The sequence below is a fragment of the Pollachius pollachius genome, assembly GCF_949987615.1.
Source record: "Pollachius pollachius genome assembly, chromosome: 15".
Lineage (NCBI taxonomy): Eukaryota > Metazoa > Chordata > Actinopteri > Gadiformes > Gadidae > Pollachius > Pollachius pollachius.
In genome coordinates this window covers 14,196,778-14,221,694 of record NC_136948.1, presented here as the reverse complement: position 1 = coordinate 14,221,694, position 24,917 = coordinate 14,196,778, and the positions used below count along the sequence as shown (strand labels likewise).

General features: G+C 46.3%; 1 protein-coding gene across 1 annotated transcript; it reads left to right on the top strand.

The window, feature by feature from the left end:
* Positions 1–2,082: 2,082 nt before the first annotated feature.
* plcb2 (phospholipase C, beta 2) lies at positions 2,083–23,246 on the top strand (the record flags this gene model as incomplete). Its single annotated transcript, XM_079752279.1, has 32 exons — positions 2,083–2,169; positions 2,491–2,568; positions 2,848–2,916; positions 3,911–4,051; positions 4,420–4,499; positions 4,736–4,789; positions 4,880–4,955; positions 5,073–5,173; positions 5,841–5,992; positions 6,224–6,370; positions 7,254–7,411; positions 8,764–8,846; positions 9,014–9,098; positions 10,101–10,272; positions 10,729–10,814; positions 11,228–11,324; positions 11,593–11,677; positions 11,811–11,935; positions 12,219–12,370; positions 14,296–14,460; positions 14,696–14,795; positions 15,004–15,108; positions 16,082–16,146; positions 16,318–16,396; positions 16,599–17,054; positions 17,226–17,409; positions 17,684–17,804; positions 19,200–19,264; positions 20,772–20,829; positions 22,293–22,370; positions 22,727–22,882; positions 23,232–23,246. The coding sequence occupies 32 exons, from the start codon at positions 2,083–2,085 to the stop codon at positions 23,244–23,246; spliced, it is 3,675 nt and encodes a 1,224-aa protein (XP_079608405.1).
* Positions 23,247–24,917: the final 1,671 nt, after the last annotated feature.

The following is a 24,917-nucleotide window of genomic DNA, read 5'->3' as shown; positions in this document are numbered from 1 at the left end:
GCTAGTCTCACCCATTTCTTATTGGTCTTAGCAGCCATCTTAGCCTTTTTGTCCCCCGTGTAAGTAGCGGGTTTGCCCCTCTCCATATTGGGCATGAAGTCCCGCTCTCTCATATTGCCCCTGTTTTTCCCGCGATGTTCCACCACCCCGTCCGTCTTGAAGCCTTAATCCACAATCCAAAGAGAATGAATGACGCAAAAAGAACAACACCTTCAGCGGCGAAATAACCGTTGCTTTTTTGGAGGGGTTAAATGGATTTCCTGTGAAAGTGTGCTGAGCCTAATCAACGGTGCCCTGTGCAGCATTGCGAATCATCGTAGCCTTCATCAAGCATCCATTCGGGATGTCGCGCGTCCCACGGTCAAGGTAGTTGCATCCTCTCGCGTCCGCATCCAGGGGTCGGAAGGAAGGAAAAAAAAAGAACAAGCTGTTTTTCGGCCCTCGGCAGATTTCCCGAGTGTTAGGAATAGACATGTATCAAAAACGATGAAGTGAGATCATATACGACACACAACTGTCCGTCTTTCCAGCAAATGAAGTGGCTGGCTCATCTAAAAATACAGGAGAGGGGGGCGGGAGCTAGGCTCTTAAAGCAGCAGCAGCAGCTGCCTGCAGCAGCAGAAGCACTGAACCACACACACACACACACACACACACACACACACACACACACACACACACACACACACACACACACACACACACACACACACACACACACACACACACACATGCATGCACACACTTGCATACATGCATGCATAAACAAATGCATACACACATGCATAAACACATGCACAAACACGCTCGCACACACGCTTGCACACACACACACACACACACACCCCCCCCCCCCCCCCCCCCCCCCCCCACACACACACACACACACACAAACGCATCGTCAATGTGTTATTGATGCTCCAAACGGTATGAACGTGGATTGTTTAACAGATGACACTGCCTTGTATGTTTTCTCGTTTTCTTTCAACCAGCCATAAGACATGCATGCACAATTCTTGGTTGTGATTTTAATGGATGGTTGGTCCAGTGGTTTTAAGGACAAGCCAGCTGCCTCCAACCGGATTCATTTTCAATGTTTAATCCATGTTCTAGCACCAAGGACAGCGGTAAGTGTCTGGGCCCCTTGGGTGGTGTGAGGACGTAGGTGTAGGGCCCGGGGGATGGGTCTATTTTAAATGGGCTATGCCAAAGCAATCACATGGTCAATGTAGCAGAGCTCATGGCCAATGTGCGGAACTGAGCTCATTCTGTATTGGTGCAGGAGCAGGTTGGCTTCAATAAATGGAACCAACACCGTTATGAACTATACCATTGTTGACCTTTGACCCTGAGGTTCAGAGGGTTCATTGCTCTTCGGAGCAGATACTGGAAGGGAAAAACAACAACTGACAATAGAGATGAGCAATAATGCATCTTAAATCAAATTGTCTGACAATGATTATCCCTCTGAAGGCAGCCATCGCATTAGTGCGGTTTCATTTCATATTGTGGCAATAATAAATATGGGTGATAATCTATATATTTTATGTAAGTTTATGTAATAGCAGCAAATTAGACTGAATAATGATTGAATCTGAGAAATAGCATTCAGTGGTTTGGTAATATTGTCTATAGCAATTATATTGATAAGGATGCTTAAACTCAGCCATAACCCTACTCAACCCTAACCCTAACCCTATAACTACATAAGTCAATATAAGTCATCTATCCATCCAGCTAGCCATCCAGTCAACTAACTCCTCCGGCCTGAGGATCCACCGTGATTTCTCGCCAGCACATGCACCCATCCTTGTTTGCCACCAGTAGGCTTCCTGGTATGTTGTGATTGACCCTCAACTTCATTTGCAATGCATATGTGTTTGGGTGCGTCTCGCCGGCGCTGCCATCTGTCCTACTCCAGTTCCCTGTGTGCGCTTTGACATCGCAGGACAGAAGCTCAGTGAGAGAGAGTGAAAGAGAGCGTTGATCACTGCAAAGCACCATGGTGCTAGCAGAACTAGGAAGTATATAGTGTATATTTAAGCCTTTTACTGAGGGGGTTAAAGAGGAGAGAAGGCCAGGATGCTAACCAAGAAGAGGTATGTTCTGGAGCCTCCCCAGGTGAAGGAATACCTGGTTAAGGGAGAAAGGTTCGTCAAATGGTCTGAGGTAAGTCAGATTTCACCACGCTATCACAGAGAAAACACCTGTCCCTCACAGACCTGCTAAACCCTTGAGTCCCAATGAATCTAGGGAAACCATGTATACAAAATGCTTTAGTCCTTATTGGCTTATGTACAAAATGTGTTTACTTCCACAACTATAAGTAGGCTATATATATCATATAACATTTCGAATAACTTTGTTTTCTTAATTATCTGAACAAAGCGTTATAGATGTAACATGCAATAGGCATCACCATTACGCAGTTTTACCACAACGTTTCATACTGTACCTCTAGAAATGTGGATGTCCTCCTGTAAACTATAGGACTCCACCAAGACTGGTCCTGTCACTATGAAAATGGACCCAAAGGGATATTACCTGTACTGGACCAACCAAAGCAAGGTGACCAACTACATCCACCTTCATTCAACTTTGATTCAGTTATGTTCCTTTTAAATTATTCATTAAAGTTCTAGTATTAGTTAAACTCTGTGATTTTGCTTCAAAACAAAACTAAAAAACATTTTTATTTAATAATAAGAATGATCCTAAATACCTGATATCAACCGAAAGGCTTATTTAAGCCACACATCTCTTACACTATTTTACTGATGACCATCTGTGTCAACGTTGGCCTGTTTTTTAAGGCTGTATTCTGATCATTGTGTTTCTTGCAACTAGGAAACAACGTTCCTGGATGTGGCCCACATCAGAGACACCAGGATAGGGAAATATGCCAAACTTCCCAAAGTGAGTATTATTATTATTGATTGATTATTGTTATACTGAGAATTATGTTTATGAATGAGCCATTAATTTTGGCTTGAATAGTCAAAGCATCAAACGTGTTATTTCTACATTGGTTAGGTAAGCTTTAAGCGCTTATAAAGTGACCGACGGGTAATGGTGCATCCGCCTCTCGATTTACACAATGCGACGTGCATTTGCCATGCAAAAAGGGACAATAGACAAGTATCAAGATACACACAAAACACACACACACACACACACACACACACACACACACACACACACACACACAAACACAAATCGCGTTATACAAATCACAGCCTTATTTGATTTGTCAATAAGAACACACATTTCCCTCGGAATACACCAGGCCATTTTAGAGAGTTAGAATACACAAGTCAAAGAGTTTAAGTGTTCACACACTTTTTACAGTTTATTAGTGCTGGCCGAGTTTGTATTCAACTTGACCTGTCGGCCATCAGACTTTTGATATTCATCTTTCATTCATATTAAGTCTGACTTAAACCTCCTATTTAATCAACAGAGGTCAGGGGTCAAATACATTCACCAGGAAGTACAGAACAAAACTAACCCTTAAAATGGGATGCTATTTGTAATGTGTTTGTTTATTTGTATGCGTATATTTTGTGTGCATGTGAACGTGTGTGTGGGTGCATGTGTGTGTCTGCATGTTTGTGTGTGTGTGTGTGTGTGTGTGTGTGTGTGTGTGTGTGTGTGTGTGTGTATCTTTGTGTGTGTGTGTGGGGGTCTTTCTGTCTGTCTGTCTAGTATGTGTGTCAGTCAGCAAGTGCTTGCAAGTGTTTGCATGGTCTGGTCCTCAGATTTGCCTGTCTTAGGCGTTCTAATGGCTCCCAGGTGTCTGATCTGCATACACTCCTTTCATGAGCAATGGCATTATTTGTGTCAACACTTTTCACAATGCACGCTACATTAATACTTTACAGTAAATTTCTGTTTTGTTTACCATTCACAGCACCCCAAGGTCCGTAACGTGTTCAACCTGGATTTCCCAGACAGCAACCACCTTTCTAAATCAATGACCATTGTCACGGGCATGGACATGGTGAACCTGACTTACTACAACTTCTTTGCCAGCAAGGAAAAAATCACACCGGTAGACGACCACTCCCTTCCTTTTTTTACTTGACTTTCTCTCCTTTCAATCTTAAACATTGACACTATAATCCTCTATTCCAGATTTATATAGTGTTTAGCAAAGCGCCTGGTGTCCATCTTTCTTGGACTTCATGATGCCATCCGTAACAATCAATTGCAATCACATCCCAATAGTGCTCTCTCCAAAGTAAACAAGCGTTCACTGTCAGTTAATGGCACATTTCTGACATGAAACGCCCTCTAGTGGTGAATATATATATCGCATATACCTTCTTTTGAACGTATATGCGAGACGAAGTCATGATGTTTAATATCCCTCCTGCCTGCAACACATTAATACAATATACCTTATCTTTCCTATCATAGAACTGGGCCGCGGACGTCCTTGCCATTGCGTACAATGCGTCGAGAAACAATTCATGCAGACAAATCTTCCTGGATAAAATGTGAGTATGCCGTCCCATCCTTAATTAGCATGTCAACTCTTGTGTGGTTCACTGTAAACCACAGTGTGAGCTTCTTGGTGGCATATTACATCACAATACATAATTCTTTATATAAGGAAATCTATATGAACGCATGAACGTACAGATTGATCAGCTTTAGTGAATATAGGTTTATTATTCAACCTACACCATAATAATCACTTACTTTTTTATTACATATCTGCCTGCAATTTCAGATTTGTGCGCATCTGTATTCATACCAACAAGGATGGCAAGATCCCTGTGAAACAGTGAGTCCGGGACTCTCAAAGTATTAAGATAAAACACAACACCAATTAAACACTGCTTTTATTGAGTTGTGTTGTTGTTGTCCTTCTCAGCATTTACAAAATGTTCCCGGCAGACAAGAAGAGGGTTGAGGGTGCGCTAGCAGCCGCTCACCTCCCTAAAGGAAAGGTGAGAGGGTTAGGGTTAGGGGGGGAAGAGCTGCTCATGTAACCATATGTGACTTTTTGTCATCCCAATGTTATTCCTTGATTATGCTAATTTCCCTTACTCGGTTTCCCTCGTCAGTATGACACCATTAAGCCTGATGTGTTCACTGAGGCCGCCTTCAAGATCTTCCTCATGAACCTGTGTCCCCGTCCAGAGATCTACGAGATCTTCTCGTCCTAGTGAGTCTTCCTCGCTCGTTCGCTGCCTTCAACCAGCACCCTGTCAGGTTTTTCCATTACTTGTTATTTCTCATTAGTTAGGTCGTTAATTAAAAACAAAAACAACAAAGAGTGTCTAGTCTGGAATATATACACTCGGTATTTTAATTAAACATTTTATTGTAATTTAAAAATAAATGCATCTCATCACTTTTAAAATTGACTGGTAACATTTTGGAAAATGTTTGAGTTAAATGTAAGAAATCTTTTAATTTGAGTGAACTGGTAAAATATAATTCATTGCCTTATCAATTATAACTATATCTCCACATTTGTCTGATCTTAAAAACACAATGCGGTATAGTTGTTATAACATTATTATCATCATTTTAAAGTGGGTTTATCTACGATTTTCATATAAATAGATGTAGCCTATGTTAAGTCACTATCCCGAAAAAGATAACACCATGGTAAATGAGTCTAGGGCCCACTGATGAAAGCAGCTTGCAGTATTATACTTTATATTGAATTGTATATTACGAACTGCGTGTCGGTGGCACCGTTTTTTGTCCCTGTTGAAAATGACCGGAAAATGACCTGCCAAAGGTGTCGCTAAAGAGAACAAAACGGAAATCCTAATTTTAACAGGAGGGTTTTGGAATCTGTGATTGATTTTTTGTCCTTGCAGCACTGCCAAGCCCTTCATGACGAAGGACGTCTTCACCAAGTTCCTCAACGAGAAGCAGAGGGACTCTCGGCTCAACGAGGAGCTGTTCCCCCGCCTCAGGGCCGACCAGATCAAGGCTCTGATCGAAAAGTACGAGCCAGGCTCCAACAAGGGTGAGGACGCCACCGGCAGAACAGGGCAAAGCAATCAAACCCAGATGGATGATAGATGGGTGGATGAATGATTGGTGGATGGATGATTGATGTATGGATGGATAATAATAGAAGATATAATAGAAAAATAATGGAAGAATACACAGTTTAGGCTTAGCAATACAAAACAGTGAATATAAACATACTTGTAAACAAACAAGTATATCATGTACCAGTGATGTGTGTCCTCAGGCCAGATTTCTCCCGAGGGCCTGATGTTTTACCTCATGGGCTCAGAGACCTCCATCATCATCCAGGACAGGCTGGCCACCTGCAACGACATGACCCAGCCCATACCTCACTACTTCATCAAGTCCTCCCACAACACCTACCTCACAGGTCAGGCAGGGCCATTCAGTTGTTTAGCAGAAGCTCTATCCAAACACAACTTTATCCAAACTAATTCAGATACAGTGAAGGGACCATGTATGTTCGGTTAGGCGTCTTTATCAAGGATGTGGGAAACAATGAACCATCTAGACACCTTAGGCTTGGAGTTGAACACCTCCCCGCTTTGCTATCCTGCCCCCGGTGGTTACAATGAGGAGAGATGCGTCAACATGCAGTGTTACACACACACACACACACACACACACACACACACATATTATCATATAATTGAATCGCTCTATCCTCAGTGCTATTTATGAGGTTGTGTATGGAGTCTGTCATTCGACAAACCTATCTGATATAATAAACCTCAGATAGAGAGTAGATCAGAGTAGAATTCCTTTGTCATTGCAGAGAGTACAGCGAAATGTTGTAGCTTTTGTAATGGAGCATTCACACGTATAAAATCAAAAAAAAAGTACATACTAGGCTAATTTAAGGTGCAAACATATATATACATATAATATATAAAACAGTAATATATGAAAAAACAGCAATAGAATAGCAGCTGAGATATTAAAGGGGTGATATTATGCCACCAGGTCTGAATAGCCATTACAAGCTATTGTATACAACAAAAATCAGACTTATCCTGTGTTTTAGTGAGATCACAAGTGTCCAACTAGATGTATGATGGATAGATCAGTCTACCAGCCTAACAAGTGGACCGAACAGATTTTTAAACGGCTTGTGATGGCTTATCTCACTGACACCTGGTGGCATAATATCACCCCTTTAATTCTTTGCAACGCACAGCCTCTTCCATCCACATCCACAGCCGTGAAGACTTATGTAGGCGTCATGTCTGGATGATGTGCTTCAACCACTCCAGCCGGCCAGTTCTCGGGCGTGTCCACCCCAGAGATGTACCGCCAGTGCCTGCTCTCGGGCTGCCGGTGTCTGGAGCTCGACTGCTGGAAGGGCAAGCCCCCAGATGAAGAGCCCTACATCACGCACGGCTTCACCATGACCACTGAGATCCTCTTCAAGGTGCCCATCCATACCATTGGCCAATGTTGAACACCAGTATCATGATCTGTATTTAGACACACGTGCATGCCGGGTGGAAGTCCAAAAACCAAACAATTCGGCCATTGTAAAAAATACCAAAGAAAATCCTCAAGCATTGCAGGAGAGAGAGAGGAAGAGAGAGAGAGAGAGAGAGAGAGAGAGAGAGAGAGAGAGAGAGAGAGAGAGAGAAAAACAAAAATCAATGCAAATCCTCAATGCAAAAAACTTGCATCCTGGCAGAACTTCAATTTACATCTTCAAACCATTCATGCAGAATGTTGAATTATATGCGTGCTGTGATTAATCTGGAGTGTTCTAACATGCAAGATAGCGGTGGGGGGTGGGTGGTGGTGGAGTAGAGAGAAGCAGTGGTCAGGTTCCCATCACGGTGACAGTGAGGTGACAGGCAGCCAGTGTGTAACAGGTCTTTGCAGGCTGCCCTGCGCTTTGAGGTCGTAAATGTACACTTTTGTATTTACATGGGGTGTATGGGTTACATGGGCTCCCCCACACACACACACACGCACGCACGCACACACACACACACACACACACACACACACACACACACACACACACACACACTTTGGTTCTCGGTTCTGGTTTAACACTTCCCTACAAGGGCCTCTAGAGTGCTTCTCCTTCCTGACACAGATACAAAACACCTTTGTGGGGTGGAGGAAGACGCCGTTCGGGGTGTCAGGCCTCGTCTGCCCGTTGCGTTAGGAGAGAATGACAGTAGTCTCTGGGTGTCTGTGTTCCCGTTTGAACGTTATCATGGGCCCCTCTGTGTTATCTCCTGCCTGTGTGCCTGAATGTCAGTCCTGTCACTTTGTGTTATGTTATTTTATTGGTGTTGTACTTGGACTTGCACCTCTAGGAATTCTGCTTTTAAGTTTGTGAAACTGCCTTTGATCATCCATTCCTGCTAAAAAAAAACACAACATGATGAGTTCATTTAAATGTTCTATCCCAATCCAAACATACTGCTTACCTCTCTCTCTCTGACTATCTCTGTGTGTTTCTGTTTATCTCTCTCTCCCTCTCTCTCCCTCCCTCACTCTCTATCTCTCTCTCTATCTCTGTGTTTATACCTCTCTGTGTGTGTGTGTCTCTTTCTCTTTCTGTGTGTGTGTGTGTGTGTCTCTCTCTGTCTGTCCATGTCGGTGTTTGTGTGTGTGTGTGTGTGTGTGTGTATGTGTGTGTGTGTGTGTATGTGTTTGTCTCTCTCTCTCTCACTGTCTCTCTATGTGTGTGTGTCTCTGTCTCTATCTGGCTCCCTCTCCTCCTCTCTACCTGTGTGTGTATGCGTCTCTCTCCCTCTGTGACAGGATGTGATCGAAGCCATCAACGAGAGTGCCTTCAAGACCTCCCCATACCCAGTGGTCCTCTCCTTTGAGAACCACGTGGACTCGTACGTGACCCCCCACCTCCCTACAGACTCACAAAGACACACCACACTAAGTATCATTGGGCACATGAGGACAGGACAAAGCGGGGGACGGGAGGATAGGACACACAAAGGAGTGTTGTTCTACGTCAGTGTGGCGTTCTAACGGGTGTTGCTGTGCTTTGTTACAGGGTGAAGCAGCAGGAGAAGATGGCCAACTATTGCAGAACCATATTTGGTGATGCCCTGCTTACGGAACCGCTGGAGAAATACCCCGTGAGTAGCACAGTGGCCGCAGGGATTAAGGCAATCAGGGCCTTGTGGTTTTCCTCAGTATCCTACATACGTCTGGCTCTCCGTTACCTGATATACGTGTGGGTGTATCCGCCACATTCAGACACACGCCCACCGCGTTATTACCTACGCCTTGCTGTGTGTGAATGTGTGTCTATGTGTGTCTATGCACGTGTGTGTTCTGCACATACATGCTGTGCACAGTGTATGCACACAGACTACTACAAGTCCATCGAACAATGTATGCCATTGCCCCTCCTCCCCTCCTCCCCTCTCCCCTCCTCCCCTCCCCCATACTCCCCTCCTCCTCTCTCCCTCTCCCCTCCTCCCCTCCTCCTCTTTCCCCTCCTCCCCTCTCCCCCTCTCCCCTCCTCTCCTCTCCCCTCCTCTCCTCTCCCCTCCTCCCCTATCCCCCTTTCCCCTCCTCTCCCTCTCCCCTCCTCTCCCTCTCCCCTCTCCCCTCCTCCCCTCTCCCCTCCTCTCCTCTCCCCTCCACCCCTCTCCTCCCCTCTCCTCTCCCTCTCCCCTCCTCCCCTCTCCCCTCTCCCCTCCTCCCCTCTCCCCTCCTCTCCCCTCCTCTCCTCTCCCCTCCTCCCCTCTCTCCCTTTCCCCTCCTCTCCCTCTCCCCTCCTCTCCCTCTCCCCTCTCCCCTCCTCCCCTCTACCTCCACCCCTCTCCTCCCCTCTGTCCTCTTCCGTCTTCCCCTCCTCCCCTCATCCCCTTTCCCCTCCTCCCCTCTACCTCCACCCCTCTCCCCCTCTCCCCTCCTCCCCTCTCCCCTCTCCCCTCTCCCCTCTCCCCTCCTCCCCTCTCCCCTCTCCCCTCTCCCCTCCTCCCCTCTCCCCTCTCCCCTCTCCCCTCTCCCCTCTCCCCTCCTCTCCCTCTCCCCTCTCCCCTCCTCCCCTCTCCCCTCTTCCCTCCTCCCCTCTCCCCTCCTCTCCCTCTCCCCTCCTCCCCTCCTCCACCCCCATCCCTCACCCTCAGCTGAAGCCCGGTCAGCAGATCCCCAGCCCCTCGGAGCTCATGGGGAAGATCCTGATCAAGAACAAGAAGGGCCACGACAAGCCCGCCATCGTCGAGCAGGCCCCGCTCCCAGAGGTCAGCGGCGCAGCGACGGACCCCACCGCGCCGGGCGCCCCCCCGGAGACCCCGGCTGGTGAGATGGACCCCAAGCACGCAGTCCTTGTTGTTGTTGTTGTTGTTGTTGTTGTTGTTGTTGTTGGGGAGGTGGTTGTGGGTTGTTAATGAAAGAGCCCACCAAATATTGTGTGCAGTAAAATAGGCAATACGTTACACTACAGATGGAAATGAGCTCAGTAGCTCTGGCCCAACTGCTGTTGTTGTGCACAGTCCCTGTTAAATGACTTAAATAAGAAGAATCTCAAATACAGTCTCAAAAATATTCATGGACCGGTATGTTGCTTCAATACGGTATCCACCTTTTCTGTCTTCAGATCAGCAAATGTAACTGACAAGGCATGAAGGCTTTCATATTTTGAAAGGTCATCAAAGCCATCATGGGAGCCCACCACCCACTGAGTGAAACCCACTGCTAGCGTAATTGACTAGCGTTGTTATTCTGAGCTGCTCTGTCGTCTGTCTGGTGCTGCAGACGCCAAGGCGGCTGCTGTGGACGAGAACGAGGAGCAGGAGGATGCGGACGAGCAGGATGAGGAGAAGATGAAGACCTCGGATGAGGTACGGTCAACGACAATATCAATGAGAAATAATAATTTGTAAAAAAACATAAATTTCGACGTGGAGTCGTTGGGTTAAACAGGGATAACGATAACCCTGCTTTTTGTTCTTGCTGGTCAAGCAGGCCCACAGTCCGTCGTGAGGGCTGTGTCTTTCAGTACAGAACATCACAGTTTGTACTTTTCTGTCACGTGTCACGCTGTGCCCACGTTGACGCCAAGAGGAGGCTCTGTTAGAAGAAGGAGAAGTCTTGTTTCTGATCTAGTTCTACAGCTAATGAATAGACAGCATGGCATGCACCCTGTCTCATATACAGCAGGCGGCTGATAGGACCGGTGTGCAGTGAGAGTGAGGCGGTCGACCTTTCGGATGATGTTCTACTCTCTTCTCTTCCCCTCCTCTCTCTCCCTCAGGGCACAGCAGGACAGGAAGTCACAGCCTACGAAGCCATGTCCTCTATAGTCAACTACATCCAGCCCAATAAGTTCATCTCTTTTGAAAACTCCAAAAGTAGGCTCTTCTCCGCTCTCCCTCTTAGATGCTGTTATTGCCTGCAACACATTTATAATTAATGAAACTTAAAATGTAACCGCTATTAACGATTATCACTAGCCTCCGTTTTATATTCATTGACTCAACGATTTGAAGTGTTGGTGTGGGTATTGCAACGGTCAATTTAACAAACAAGTTCTTAGTGCTTACTCTGCTTACTGCTTACGCTTATGATGAAACTGCATTAACACTGTATTTGTTGACGTTCCTGTCTCCTTTATTACAGAGAAGAACAAGAGTTACGGCATCTCGTCCTTCGTGGAGACCAAAGGAGAAGCGATGATTGCCAAGAGTGCTGTGGAGTTCGTCGAGTATCATTTACTTATTTGGAGCATCACACAGTCACGCACAATCACATCACACCGGTCAACAAGGCTCTGGTGGGCTGTTCATTGTACACATAGGACAGGGGTGGGTTTGCGGTTCCTTAGCCAGGTACCACAGATATAACCGGAGGCAGATGAGCAGGATCTACCCTAAAGGGACCAGGATGGACTCCTCCAATTACAATCCCCAGCCCTTCTGGAACGCCGGCTGCCAGTTCGTGGCCCTCAACTATCAGACTATGGGTAGCTATGGGGTTATTGAACTCTGACACAAAAGCATTAATCACAAGATGGGAAGACTCTGGTCACCCCATCTTGTGATTAATGTTTTTATGTCGATTGGCTGGGTCGAGCTATTATACATGTGCTGTACATGATGATTAACATGGGATATGTTTGGAAGCTGTGGTTCTGTTCTTCACCAAAAGGGGTCAGTGTTGTCCTTTTTTGACATGCACCAGAAACCCTACACTGTATCTGTCCAGCAAAAAGTGGCAGATGAACGGACTTGGGTTTGTGTTTTCAGATTTCCCCATGCAGCTCAACATGGCATGGTTTGAGTACAACGGGAGGTCGGGTTACCTCCTCAAGCACGACGTCATGCGACGCAACGACAAAAAGTTTGATCCGTTCTGCGAGAGGATAGACACCATCGTGGCCAACACGCTGAGCATCAAGGCAAAGTTCACACGTAGCATTACACACACACACACACACACACACACACACACACACACACACACACACACACACACACACACACACACACACACACCGGGCATATGTTGAATCAGCAGCTTCTATAGGCTAGTCAGCCATGAACAGCTTGAGTCATAGGCCAGATCTATAAGGGTGGTGGGGGGACACTCTTCTGAGGTTTAAAGCGCAACTGGCAGGTTGGGAACCCAAATTAATTAATGTGGGGAAAGCATAAAGGAAATCGATCTTACCACTGTATTCATGTTGTTCGGCTTAGAATTACAGACTCATTTTAGGACGACTGCACTTGCACCACAATACTTACTTTCACGCCAATACACCATCAGGTGAATACTCCAACAGGTAAAAGCACCACCATCAGGTGTACACACCATTATGTGAATACACCATCAGGTGAATACACCAGCAGGTCAATGCACCACCATCAGGTGAATACACTATCTGGTGAATACACTACCAGGTAAAAGCCCCACCATCAGGTGAATACACCACCTGGTGAATACAACATCAGGTGAACACACCACCTGGTGAATACACCATCAGGTGAATACACCATCAGGTCAAAGCACCACCATCAGCTGAACATACCACCAGGTGAATACACCATCAGGTGAATACCCCACCAGGTCAAAGCACCCCCATGAGGTGAATACACCATCAGGTGAAAACACCACCAGGTGAATACACCACCATGTTTAAACACCATCAGGTGAATCCACCATCAGGTGAATAATCAGGTGAATACACCATCAGGTGAATTCACCATCAGGTGAATAATCAGGTGAATACACCATCAGGTGAATCCACCATCAGGTGAATAATCAGGTGAATAATCAGGTGAATACACCAGCAGGTGTAGTCAACATAAAATGAATACACCTCCTGTCACGCCAGCGCTACTGGAGGCGTGCTGCTTGACATCTTAGTGCATAATGACATGTGGAGCTGATTGACAGTCCCATGCTGCCCCATGTCAGAGTGCCCACCTTGGTTTTGCCCTGAGGATGTAATCATTAGCTGCGTGGAGCATTAGCTCGCTATTACCCAGTGTATAAATATATATTTTTTTCTTTCTAGGAGCACACAATGTGTATAATACAAAAAATATTACATGCTAGTGGCTCTTAGGAAATACTAACAACAGAAAACGCCGGTGCTCATTATCCCCCCCACAATATTTCCTGATACGGACTTACGGAGCGACCGCTGAACAAATGACAAACAACCCAAGCCGGGTTAGAAAAGGCCAGTGTCCCCTCGGTTTAATACCGGTTTAATACAGAAGCTGTTCTCTCCATTTAATATTAATGGGACTTGTTCCCTGCAGGGGGTCAGCGTGCGTATCATTTATACCTGTCCGTTTCCCTGTGAGCTCTCAGAGCGCACCTGACATGGACTCAAACTCATCGGTTTCATAAATTGAAGCTCACGTGCGCATCATCAACTTCACGGAGGTATGCAGATAGTGTTTGTTGTTATGCCTAAGTTGCATGGTTATTATGACTTTCTATGCCATACATAGACCTGTTTGCCTCCCATGGTGTTGGGAGGCAAACACTATCTATAGCCGGTTCGTTCGGTGTAAGTATATACACAGCCCAAAATAACTGCGGCTGCCTGCTGGCTACCTGGAGTTGTTCCCTGGTATCCATTAGTGTTAAGCTTTAGGAGAAAACCAGTACATATTATCCTCCCGCGGGGGGTCCATGTGTTTGTATGAACATTCAGTTGCAACCCGTTCAACTCCCTGTCCTTTAGATGCACCTCGCACAGCCGGACTCGGAGGGGCTTGGTTGTGCATGAATGGCGGAGAGACTTTTACTATCAAAACTAGACCAGAGTGCCCCTAACTGGTCTCCGACGCTCCGACCTTGTCCCGCCAGATCTACTCAGGGCAGTTCCTGAGCGACAAGAGTGTGAAGACGGGTGTGGAGGCAGAGATTATCGGACTGCCGGGAGATCCCAAGAAAAAGTTCCGCACTAAATGGACCACCACGCCAAACGCCATCAACCCGGTGTGGAACGAGGAGCCCTTCGTCTTTGACAAGGTGTGTGTGTGTGTATGTGTGTGATGACTACACACGTGTTTGTATGTGTATTTGTGCATGTCTGTGTTTGAGTGTGTGTTTAAGTGATGACTACACACATGTTTGTGTGTGTGTGTGTGTGTGTGAATGCGTTTTGGAAGAAAAGGTACTTAGACAGATGAGACTTGTTAGTGTGTGAGTAATATGCAGGAGTCTGCTGGCCCTGATGCATTGATTCGTGCCGCATCTCGCCCAGATCCTGCTCCCCGAAATGGCCTCCCTCCGGCTCGTGGTCCACGAGGAGAACGGTAAATTCCTGGGACACAGGATCCTCCCTCTGGATGCCATTCAGTCAGGTGAGCGAAAGGAAGGCATCCCAACACTTTGCGTGATCCAACTCACAGCTCACTCACCGGTGCATACGCTCCCCCACCTTGTAGTGGTTCTGTAGCCCTTGTATGGGTCTTCTAACCCGGCACTCACACCTGTCTTCTGTCAACAGCAAAATAATATAAAGTCGTAGCCACGATAAAGGTGTATGAGTTATTTACGTCTGACCCCCAGGCTTCCAGCACGTCGCCCTCCGCAGCGAGGGCAACATGGTGCTGACTCTGCCCGCCCTCTTTGTGTACATCGAGATCAAGGACTACATCCCGGCTGCCTTCGCAGGTGCCCCGCCCGTCTGCTCTGTGTCCCCGTGAGGAGCGCGACCGCTCTTAGAACCGGTCTAAATAGAATCCCAGGAAAGGGGAGGCGGTCACTGATGTGGAGCTTGAGACGAGAGGATGTGTTTATGGCCCTAATTACGTAGAGATGCTGGTGTATCTGAATATGATTGATCAGCACACACTCGAACACACACACACACACACACACATACGGACGCACACACACACCACACACACACACACACATACGGACGCAAGCATGCACTCACACTAACACACACACATACGGACGCAAGCATGCACTCACACTAACACACACACATGCACACGCACAAACACAAAGGCAAACAGAATACATCTCTCACTCAACAATTAAGATAATAAAATATCAACTTCATATTTTGATTCAGGAATGAAGAATAGCATTTTTGCTAAGCCAAAGCCATCCTTTGTAAATTTGATGAAACTTATAAATGTATCCTTTATAATCCTCCACTCACAAAAGTGTAATTCATATATTATCATCCCTTATAGGGCTGCTCGATTAGGGAAAAAAATCATAGTCAAGATTATTTTGGCCAATATTGAAATCACGATTACTCAAATGATTATTTTTGAGTTTGAAAACATGATGCATTTATTCAGTAGTTCTCTCCAAAAAATCACTTTGTAACTAAGAACTTTGTAACAAAATTAATGTAGAAATATGTATCCAGCTGTTCTGCAATTTCTATCAAATATTTAGTGCATAAAATAAATATACTTGCGTTTCAACTCGATTATATTAGTTTGGAGGTCGTTTGACCCAAAAATGGAAATCATGAAAAAATATATATTGATTGCACTGCCCCACTCTGTTATATTATATATATATATATATATATATATATATATATATATATATATATATATATATATATATATATGAATACAGTGCTGCTGCGTTATGCTATCACTTTCTTCTCTCACCTCAGATTTCACGGATGCCTTGTTCAACCCAACAAAGGGCACAGAGAAGACCACCACCAAACCACAGGAGGTAAAATGAAGGCCGCACTTGAGACAACTAATCGCCGTATCCACTGGCAACCGGTGGAGTGACATACACAACCTGTCCTCCAGTCTTCCATAAAACCATAACAGCAGTAATTGTCTTCCTGGAAGGCGATTATGTTGGTAAGAATGTGTTGTCCTGCTCTCCCCTGAACAGTCCTCCGCCTCTTACGTCAGCCCCTACGAGATGCCCGCCGTTGCCGCCGTGGCGTCGGCCACTCCTGCTCCTGATACAGGTAATGGTGCTTGCGGTTAGCGACGCAGTTTATAGGTTAATATTCATAAATTGTATCTGTTAAAAGACATGGATGGTAGGTGATTCAAATGAAGACGCGGTAAATGGGTTTGTTTTGTTTGGGTCGCACTGGTGAAAGCACAGATTGGCCTGTACAGTATGTTACAGTACAGAGATGTTCATAAAGTGTGGATGTTCTCCAGCCAAAACTCCAGAGACCAAGACAGACACCGTGGAACCGCCAGCGGCCGAGGCAGAGGCCACAAAGGCGGCAGAAGAAGAACCCAAAGCTGAGGAAGAACCAAAGGCTGAAGAGGCTCCCAAGGCCGAAGAAGAACCCAAAGTTGAGGAGGCTCCAAAACCTGAAGAAGAACCCAGGGCTGAAGAAGAACCCAAAGCTGAGGAGGCTCCAAAAGCTGAGGAAGAACCCAAAGCTGAGGAAGAACCCAAAGTTGAGGAAGAACCCAAGGCTGCAGAAGAACCCAAAGCTGCAGAGGAGGCGGAGGTCATTCCAGAGGTCGCCCTAGAACCAGCACCCGGCACCGAAGCTGAGCCCGCCCCTGAGGGGCCGGTCAGCGAGCCGGACCCCGGGGTGGAGGAGACTCTAGCCGCTGTGGTTCCCGTCCCGGTCGACTCTACTCCTCCTCCGCCCGCTGGAGGTAACCCTCAGTTTAAATAGATACTTGGTCCCTTAAGGTAAGGTTGAAATTGATCAAGTTAAAGTGATCATATGTGTCTCCGAACACAAATGCTTGTGGTTTTCTGTATCTATATCCATAGCTATATCTGTCTCATCGTGTCTCCCCTGGACTTTGTTCTTTCACCGACAGACCCCACCACGGTGAGTGTTGAAGAGCTCCTCCAGCACAAGAACTACATCAAGGTCACCAAGCGGCAGGAGAAGGAGATTAAGGAGCTGGAGAAGAAGTTCCAGAAGAAACAAGAGGACCTGATACAGAAAAGCACCGACAGCTTCAAGGCCTACAAGAAGAAGGGCTCCCTCAAGAAAAAGGAGTAAGGACCTGTGTTTTTCTCCTTTCTGCTCCAGTGAGTCAATGTTGATAGATTGAAGGAACACAAGCGCATTCAGAGCAATCACAAAGGCCTACGAATAAAGATGACTCACCATGGTACAAGTCACTCCAGCGCCGCTCAAACATTAACCCCTTCCTCTTTCCTGATTCTATAGGCCTCTATAATAATTTTGTTCCTTCTTCTAACATATCCCATTACCGGGAACTGGTTCAGGCCTTGACCGGCGCCGCTGACGCTCCGATGTGTTGTGCAGGGGGGAGGGGGAGTCGACCCAGGCTAAGGAGCAGAAGGAGAAACTCCAAGGGGATCTGAACACGCTGCTGGAAGATCAGTGCAACCAGATGAAGAAGAAGAAAGACACTCACGCCACTGAGGTACCGTCCATGAGTTCACTGCATTCAAATGGAATGGTGACATTGGAGAAATCGTGCGAAAAAACGTTACTGCAACTATTGACTTCCAAAGGTATTGCATCATTATGACATTGAGGTTTTGCGTTAGCTTCAACCTTCACCGAACAGTTATACGTTAATTATGACCGGCGTGTTATCCCACTTCTTAAAACGGCAGGATAACGCTAAACACTTACAGCTGCGCAATCCAATTCCATTTTCTGGTTCTTTATTTAAAAGTAAAGCAATACCATCTTGTTGTTAAACTGCAGAAGGAGCCAGTATTTATTGTGTTCGATGCACCTACGTCCACCACTTGGCCCACCCCTTGTTGCACCCATTGGCCATTTTTCACTGCTTTATTGATCCAACCCCCGCCCGCCAAACCGAGGCCTCCCCTCCGTCGGGTCAGGGTGCACTCCCAGTTCTCTCCACCTCCTCTCTCAGCGCACGGCCTCAGCCTCACGGCGAGCCGCCAGGCCCGCCACTGGCTCTATCGATTACCCGTCAGCCCCGGGGGGTCAGGGGTGGTCTCTGCATTAAGCACTGAATCTGCATGAGATTGAGAGGTCAATCAAGTCGTCTTCCACCGGCCCATCACCTCATTGGACTAACTGGGTTGACGGGGTGGAGGGGGGGTGTGCAAACATGCACTTTTCGTATAGATCAGTCCGACACGGAGGTTCATCGTTGTTGCAGGTTTATCAGAGTCATATCCACGGATCAGGGCCAGGATTGTTTGAAGTATGGGGTACGTATGAGGCTTTGGTTAAACCCCTCTCCTGCCTAGTCTATCAAAGCCAAAACTAAGCTCTTTTGGATGCTTTGAAGACAAGGCAGGGTTTGCAAGGTTCCTAAATTGCCCCATCGGGATTATCACATGCGTACAAATGTTTGCTGCAACTCAGTACCATTCGTATCTCTGACTGCTCCCGCTCCTTGGCTAGGAAATGCTTTCTTCACAACGATAGGCATGCCGCCGCGTTCATTTGGTTTCTCTCCAAATCCATCCATTCTCGGTCGGGTTGTTAAGTGCTTTTTTCTGCCACAGGGTCAAATAACTTTTTTTTTTTCCCTTTCACAATATTACCCTTTTTTTCCTGTTTAGTTTTGGGTCATTATGTCACCTATAGAAACTACACGCTTTTCCTGGGGGGAGGGGGGGGGGGCTGGGTTGCGTAACATACAACCCCAGTTTCCTGGGTAGTGATGCAATACGATTCATCAGGTGGACAGCCACTATTGATCCGACTCTTACGTCAACACACAGGATGTGGTTATGTCATTGGGTATTTTTTTGTCGTTGTTGTTGTCGAATGTTGGGCCTTTCTGTCTGCCCGTACCGATGTCTGTCTGTCTGTGTTTCTTGTTGGGCAGAAACTGGCCAAGCTGCTGGAGTTGGCCACAGAGAAACACACCAGTGAAATGAAGACACTTGAAAGGTCTGAACGCACACACACAGACACACGTACACACACACGCACACGGGCGGCATGTAGCAGGAGGCAGAGCGTGTCACTGAGCATGATACCTCACCCTAACTGCCCCAGCTGGCCGTTGCATGGGTGACACCGCCGTCGGTGTGGGAATGTGTTCATGAATAGGTTAACGTTAGGCAATATTGTCAAGCGCTTTGAGTGGCGACTGGTTAGAAAAGCATTATATAAATTGAGGCAATTTACCATTTACATGCACACACACTCCATGAATTGTGTTTAGAAGACACTGCCACAATGCCTTTGTGACCCTGTGTTTGAGACATGAGCTCTCAGAGGCGGCATTAGCTCAGGAGGTTGAGCGGGTTGACTTGTAACAAGTGGGTTGCTAGTTTGATCACCGGCTCTTTGTCCCTGGGTAAGACTCCCAAGCTCAACAGCTCCAGATGAGCTGGTTGTAGCATTACATGGTTGACCCCACTGTGTGTGTCAGTGTGTGTTTATAAAATGTTTGTAAGTCGCTTTGGATAAAATCCACTAAATGTAAATGGGATTGTAGACAACAAGCAAGCAGAATGGGAATTTGATCCTTGATGTCTGTCTCATTCTGAAACCAAAGCACCAATTTTGGTTCCTCATTGGAATAAAATGTTTTTTTTTCATTTAAAAAGGTTTTTGGCCAGGTACTTTGAGCATTTAGTGCAGGGTGTTTGAGGTGAACTGTTTGTGGTACTTGGAAGGGAGAAAAAAAAGCATGCCACTCTTGGCCTGTCCTTGGCTGCTCTGTGGTAATCCTTCAGTCTGCTTCCACTGTGCTTCACCTCCACAAACCCTACGGAACACACACACACACACACACACACACACACACACACACACACACACACACACACACACACACACACACACACACACAGAGCGTGTGTTTGCACGGTTAATGAGGAGCATATCGGAGGATGTCTGTATTTATAATGATTGTGTGTGTTTGTGTATGTGTGTGTGTGTTTGTGTGTGTGCACGCATGCATGTGTGTGCGTGTGCGTGCCCCATCGCAACAAGCAGATGGTTATCTCAGGACAGCCATTAGCAAACAGGTGTTCAAACAGCAGTAGGGAGATGAAGTCACCTGCCTGTCAGCACCTACGCTTTAACATGGGGCTTAACCTTCCATGAAACCCAGTGTCGCGAGGTGGAGACGATCGACGGCCCATTATCTACCTACGGTTCCATTTTCTGACCTTCTTCCATCTTTGCATGTTTCTTTTTGTTCTTAGCGAAAACAAAGACAGCAAGAAGAAGGGAATGTCCAAACGTGCGTCCGATAAAAAGTGAGTCACAACAAGACCACGCAGGTTCCCATCCCGTTGAAAGGCTTGATGCACACAGGGGCGACTCACAGCACACACAGTAGTAGTGGTAGTAGTAGGAGTAGTGCACATGGGAGCTGTGTGTGGGTTCAGAGACTTGTGTGGTTGCCAGATTCCAGACAACAGATTTCTGCTGCTGTCCTCAGGCTGAAAAAGGCTGCGAGCGTGGAGATGCTGGACGAACCAGCCCAGCCCGATGGAGCTGTAAGTATTTGAACGGGATAGATCTCAAAATGGTTCATGTTACTTTGAATACCTTGTGTATTGGAGATATGACTATGGCTTTTTCGTAGGTAGGCAAATGCATGACTTAATGTATTTCCTTAGTGTATAGTCCATATAACTCCTGTATGTACGGGCCTACAATACTAAATAGTAACGACTGTATTGCATAAGCAATAACTAAAATAATCCTCACAGCAGGACTGCTGTGGAGCTGCGCAGATGGCGGGACGCAAATATTTAAAATGCTCTCCTTCACTGACTCCGGGCTCAGATTGTTGTGTTTGAAGCAGTAACCATGGTTACACTTTTGCCACGAAAAACTTGATCCATTGATCCCAGCAGAAATGCGAGGCCGACTCATAGCTTGAGTCAAGCAGTATGAACAAACCCTGATCTCCAGTGGGTTCCTGTGTACCTTAAGTACCTTAATGCACACGCATGTGTGAACTCTCCTGAGCCATGATGCTGACAAGAATATACAGGCAAAAACACATGCACACAAACTCACATTCACACAAACACATACCCTTTTAAACATCCAAGCACTGTATAAAGTACTCTCCTGAGATGACACAGAAGGCACAGAGGTAGAAAACCTTTCTGAATTTGGCATCGGGGGGCCAAAGTGGGGGTGAGTCACTAGAGAGCTCTGCTGTTGTGTTAGAGCTGACTCACAACCATGTTGTCGAAGGGGATGGTTTGGCCTCAGGAAGCCTGTGATAGTGAGGACTACCCAGCAGCACCGTGGCCAACCAAGCACAAACACGTGCACATATACACATGCACACACTCCCAATTACAAACACACATGCTGTCATACATATGCACACACAAACACGCACGCAAGCACGCACACACACACACACACACACACACACACACACACACACACACACACACACACACACGCACACACAAACCTAATCACATTTGCGCACACACACACCTCAATGACCATATGTGTCAAATTGTAATCCCTAATCATTACTTTCCAATTAAACCCTCAAACTATTGGTCACGCAGTCCAAACACTCGTTTAATTGCCGTAGCCTTGTTACTCAGTAGCGGGGCGGATGGAGAGGTAATTGAATTGGACAAATGCAAACTGTTGACCTAGACATATGGATCCACTCTCTCAGGTTGCATCCCCCGAGTCCATTTGTCTACAGGCATTCTCTTCTCTCTCTCTCTCTCTCTCTCTCTCTCTCTCTCTCTCTCTCTCTCTCTCTCTCTCTCTCTCTCTCTCTCTCTCTCTTTCTCTCTCACACATATACAAATGCATACACACGCACATACACACACACATTCACAGAAGCACATACCCTTTTAAACATCCAAGCACAGTACACACAGTCTACCCACAGGGTTCCCCTTACATACAGCCCATTTGTCAACCAGTATTGACCGTGTGGTGAGTGGGTTTGTCGTCGATGTTGTTACAGGACAACAGCCTGCAACAGGAGGCTTTGACCAAGAAACAGGCTGCCACCCTGGAGGAGATCAAGGCCCTGGCCAACCAGGTACACACACATTACACTTAACTACATCATACACACACACACACACACACTTCAATACCATCTACTGTATGAGACACATCAACTTTGACATCTCTGTCAGATGGGAAAATTATCTATGTGAATTATGATTCACGTAGACATCATAATTGCATTCTAGTCATGCGTCTTGTGAACGTGAGTCATACTTCAGAGACGATCAGATGTTCGGTTTGCGTCATGATGTTCCCTCCCGTGACCTTTCACTGGGGAGCAAATCCAAAGTGTATCTACTAGTAGTAAAGTAGTATATGACCACATAAGTAGAATGAAATGGCCTTGCCCCCCAGTTGACCAGCAGACTCTCTTTTGCTGCATAGTTCAACAAAGAGTCGTTGGAGGAACGGGAGACGAGGATGAGGTCGCTGCCGGCCGAGGTGAAGAAGGCCACCAATGCCTGCCTGAGCGACCACTACCCCGAACTGGTGGACAACTCGGAGGATAAGAAGACGGAGGGAGAGAACACCTATGGAGACGTATTTATGGGTTAGGATGTGTGTTTGTGTGTGTGTGTATTCGCTTGTGTTTATGTGTGTGAATGTTTGTGTGTGTGTGTGTGTGTGTGTGAGAGCTTGTGTGTGTGTGTGTGTGCGCTTGTGTGTGTGTATGCATTTGTGTTTGTGTGTGTGTGTATATGCGTTTGTGTGTGTGTGTGTTTGCACTTGTCTGTTTATATGCGCTTGTGTGTGTCAGCATTTTGTGTGTGTGTGTGTGTGTGTGTGCGTATGTGCTCGTTGGTTTGTGTCTGTGTGCGTGTGTGTGTGTGTGTGCGCTTGTCTGTGTGTGTATGTGTTTGTGTGTGTATGCGCTTGTGTGTTTGTGTAGACATTTTCTCCTTGAACCTCAGATACCTCGTCTCCCATCTCTCCCCACACTATCGATCCCCTCATGCCCACAACCTGTAGCTGACTCTAGAACCGGAGAACAATAACAAGAGGAAGAACACGCTAATTATCCATTAGGAGAAATAGGGGTGGCTATTTTTGGGGCATTTGCATGGTTTTCACGGTAGCTAAGAGACAGCCAGCTCTCCTTCACTAAACAATTGGATTGTTTATTTGAAGGTTGTGTCTTTTCTATTTATATTGCTAGTCAGAAAATAGTAAAGTGATGAATGAACCGTTGCCATCATGTCTACCTTTAGATTTTGTTTACACAATATTTTACTAAAATGCTATTTTAGTACTAAATATTTCAATAATTTTTAATTAGATTTTCATAAATCTGCTCCGAACACTTGCAAATGTATCAATCACCTATGAAATGTGTAGCCTGCGCAGCGATTCAATGCTTTCAATAAAGTTTCGATTTAACCGTTAGTGTGCAGTATTTCTCTTCAATATATTCATATCTGTTGGTTTACTGCGTCTGCCGTCCCTCACACATGCCCAAAAAACAAATCGTTTACTAGCGAAATAAAAAGGAGAGAGCAGCCGGTGATTCATCTCTTGTCGATTACTGAATCAAACAAGCATGTCTTGATGAGAAACAAAACAAAGCCAGGAGCAAGCAGGACAGAGCAAGAGAGAGAGAGAAGAAGAGGAAGAGAGAGAGAGAGAGAGAGAGAGAGAGAGAGGGAGAGAGAGAGAGGGAGAGAGGGAGAGAGATGAAGAGAGAGAGAGGTGCTGTTTGGGGTGGATTGAGGCATTTGGGCTTGCTGTGTATGGGTGTCACGTGTGCACGGAACAATGGAACAAACAAGCATATTATGACAATGTTCATGGTTTGCTCTCACACACAGACACGCACGCACACACACACACACACACACACACACACACACACACACACACCCCCACACACACACACACACACACACACACACGCATTTGCCTCTGCTATGCCCTCCCATTGCTGTAGAGATTTCTGAATTGAGGAGGTGCAATTTGGTAAACAATGGCATGATTGATTCATAATGCAGCATAATTACAATCCCTTTTCTCCCCTGAAGTTTGTGATTTTATGGCACACATGCATTGATTGTTTTTCTAGAAACAGATTAGTAATGTTGACATAGAAATCATTCTGACGGCCATTGCTATCTGGGCATGAAAGACAGCGTCCCAGCCGTCTAGCCTAAAGGGCTAACAGGCATCAGCTAAATGTCACATGAACGATATTCCCTCTGTCTTTCATGAACGGTAACCAGGTCGGCTTATATCTCAAGAGTTCTAAAGGAACGCGAGGCTCCCTTTTCTTGAATCAAATCAAACCTCATGATTGACATTTAAAGTAGTGCAAGATCTGGAGCGCAAAGGCACACACACAGCCTGTGCCCGAGATGCCTGCCACTTCTCACACAACACACAGATGAAGTGGCAGCTTCAGAGTGCGAAGGCACCCAGGCCCTGAGTCACCCGTGCTGATTATCTCCCGTGAGGAGGAGCCGGATCCCACAGTTCTGTCCCCGACCAGCTGGCCCCGCGGCACCCGGCAACACGCCGTTGTCGCGGGCTCCCTCTTCTCCGAGAGCTGTCCAATCAAAGCATGACATGAACAGACCGGCCAGGT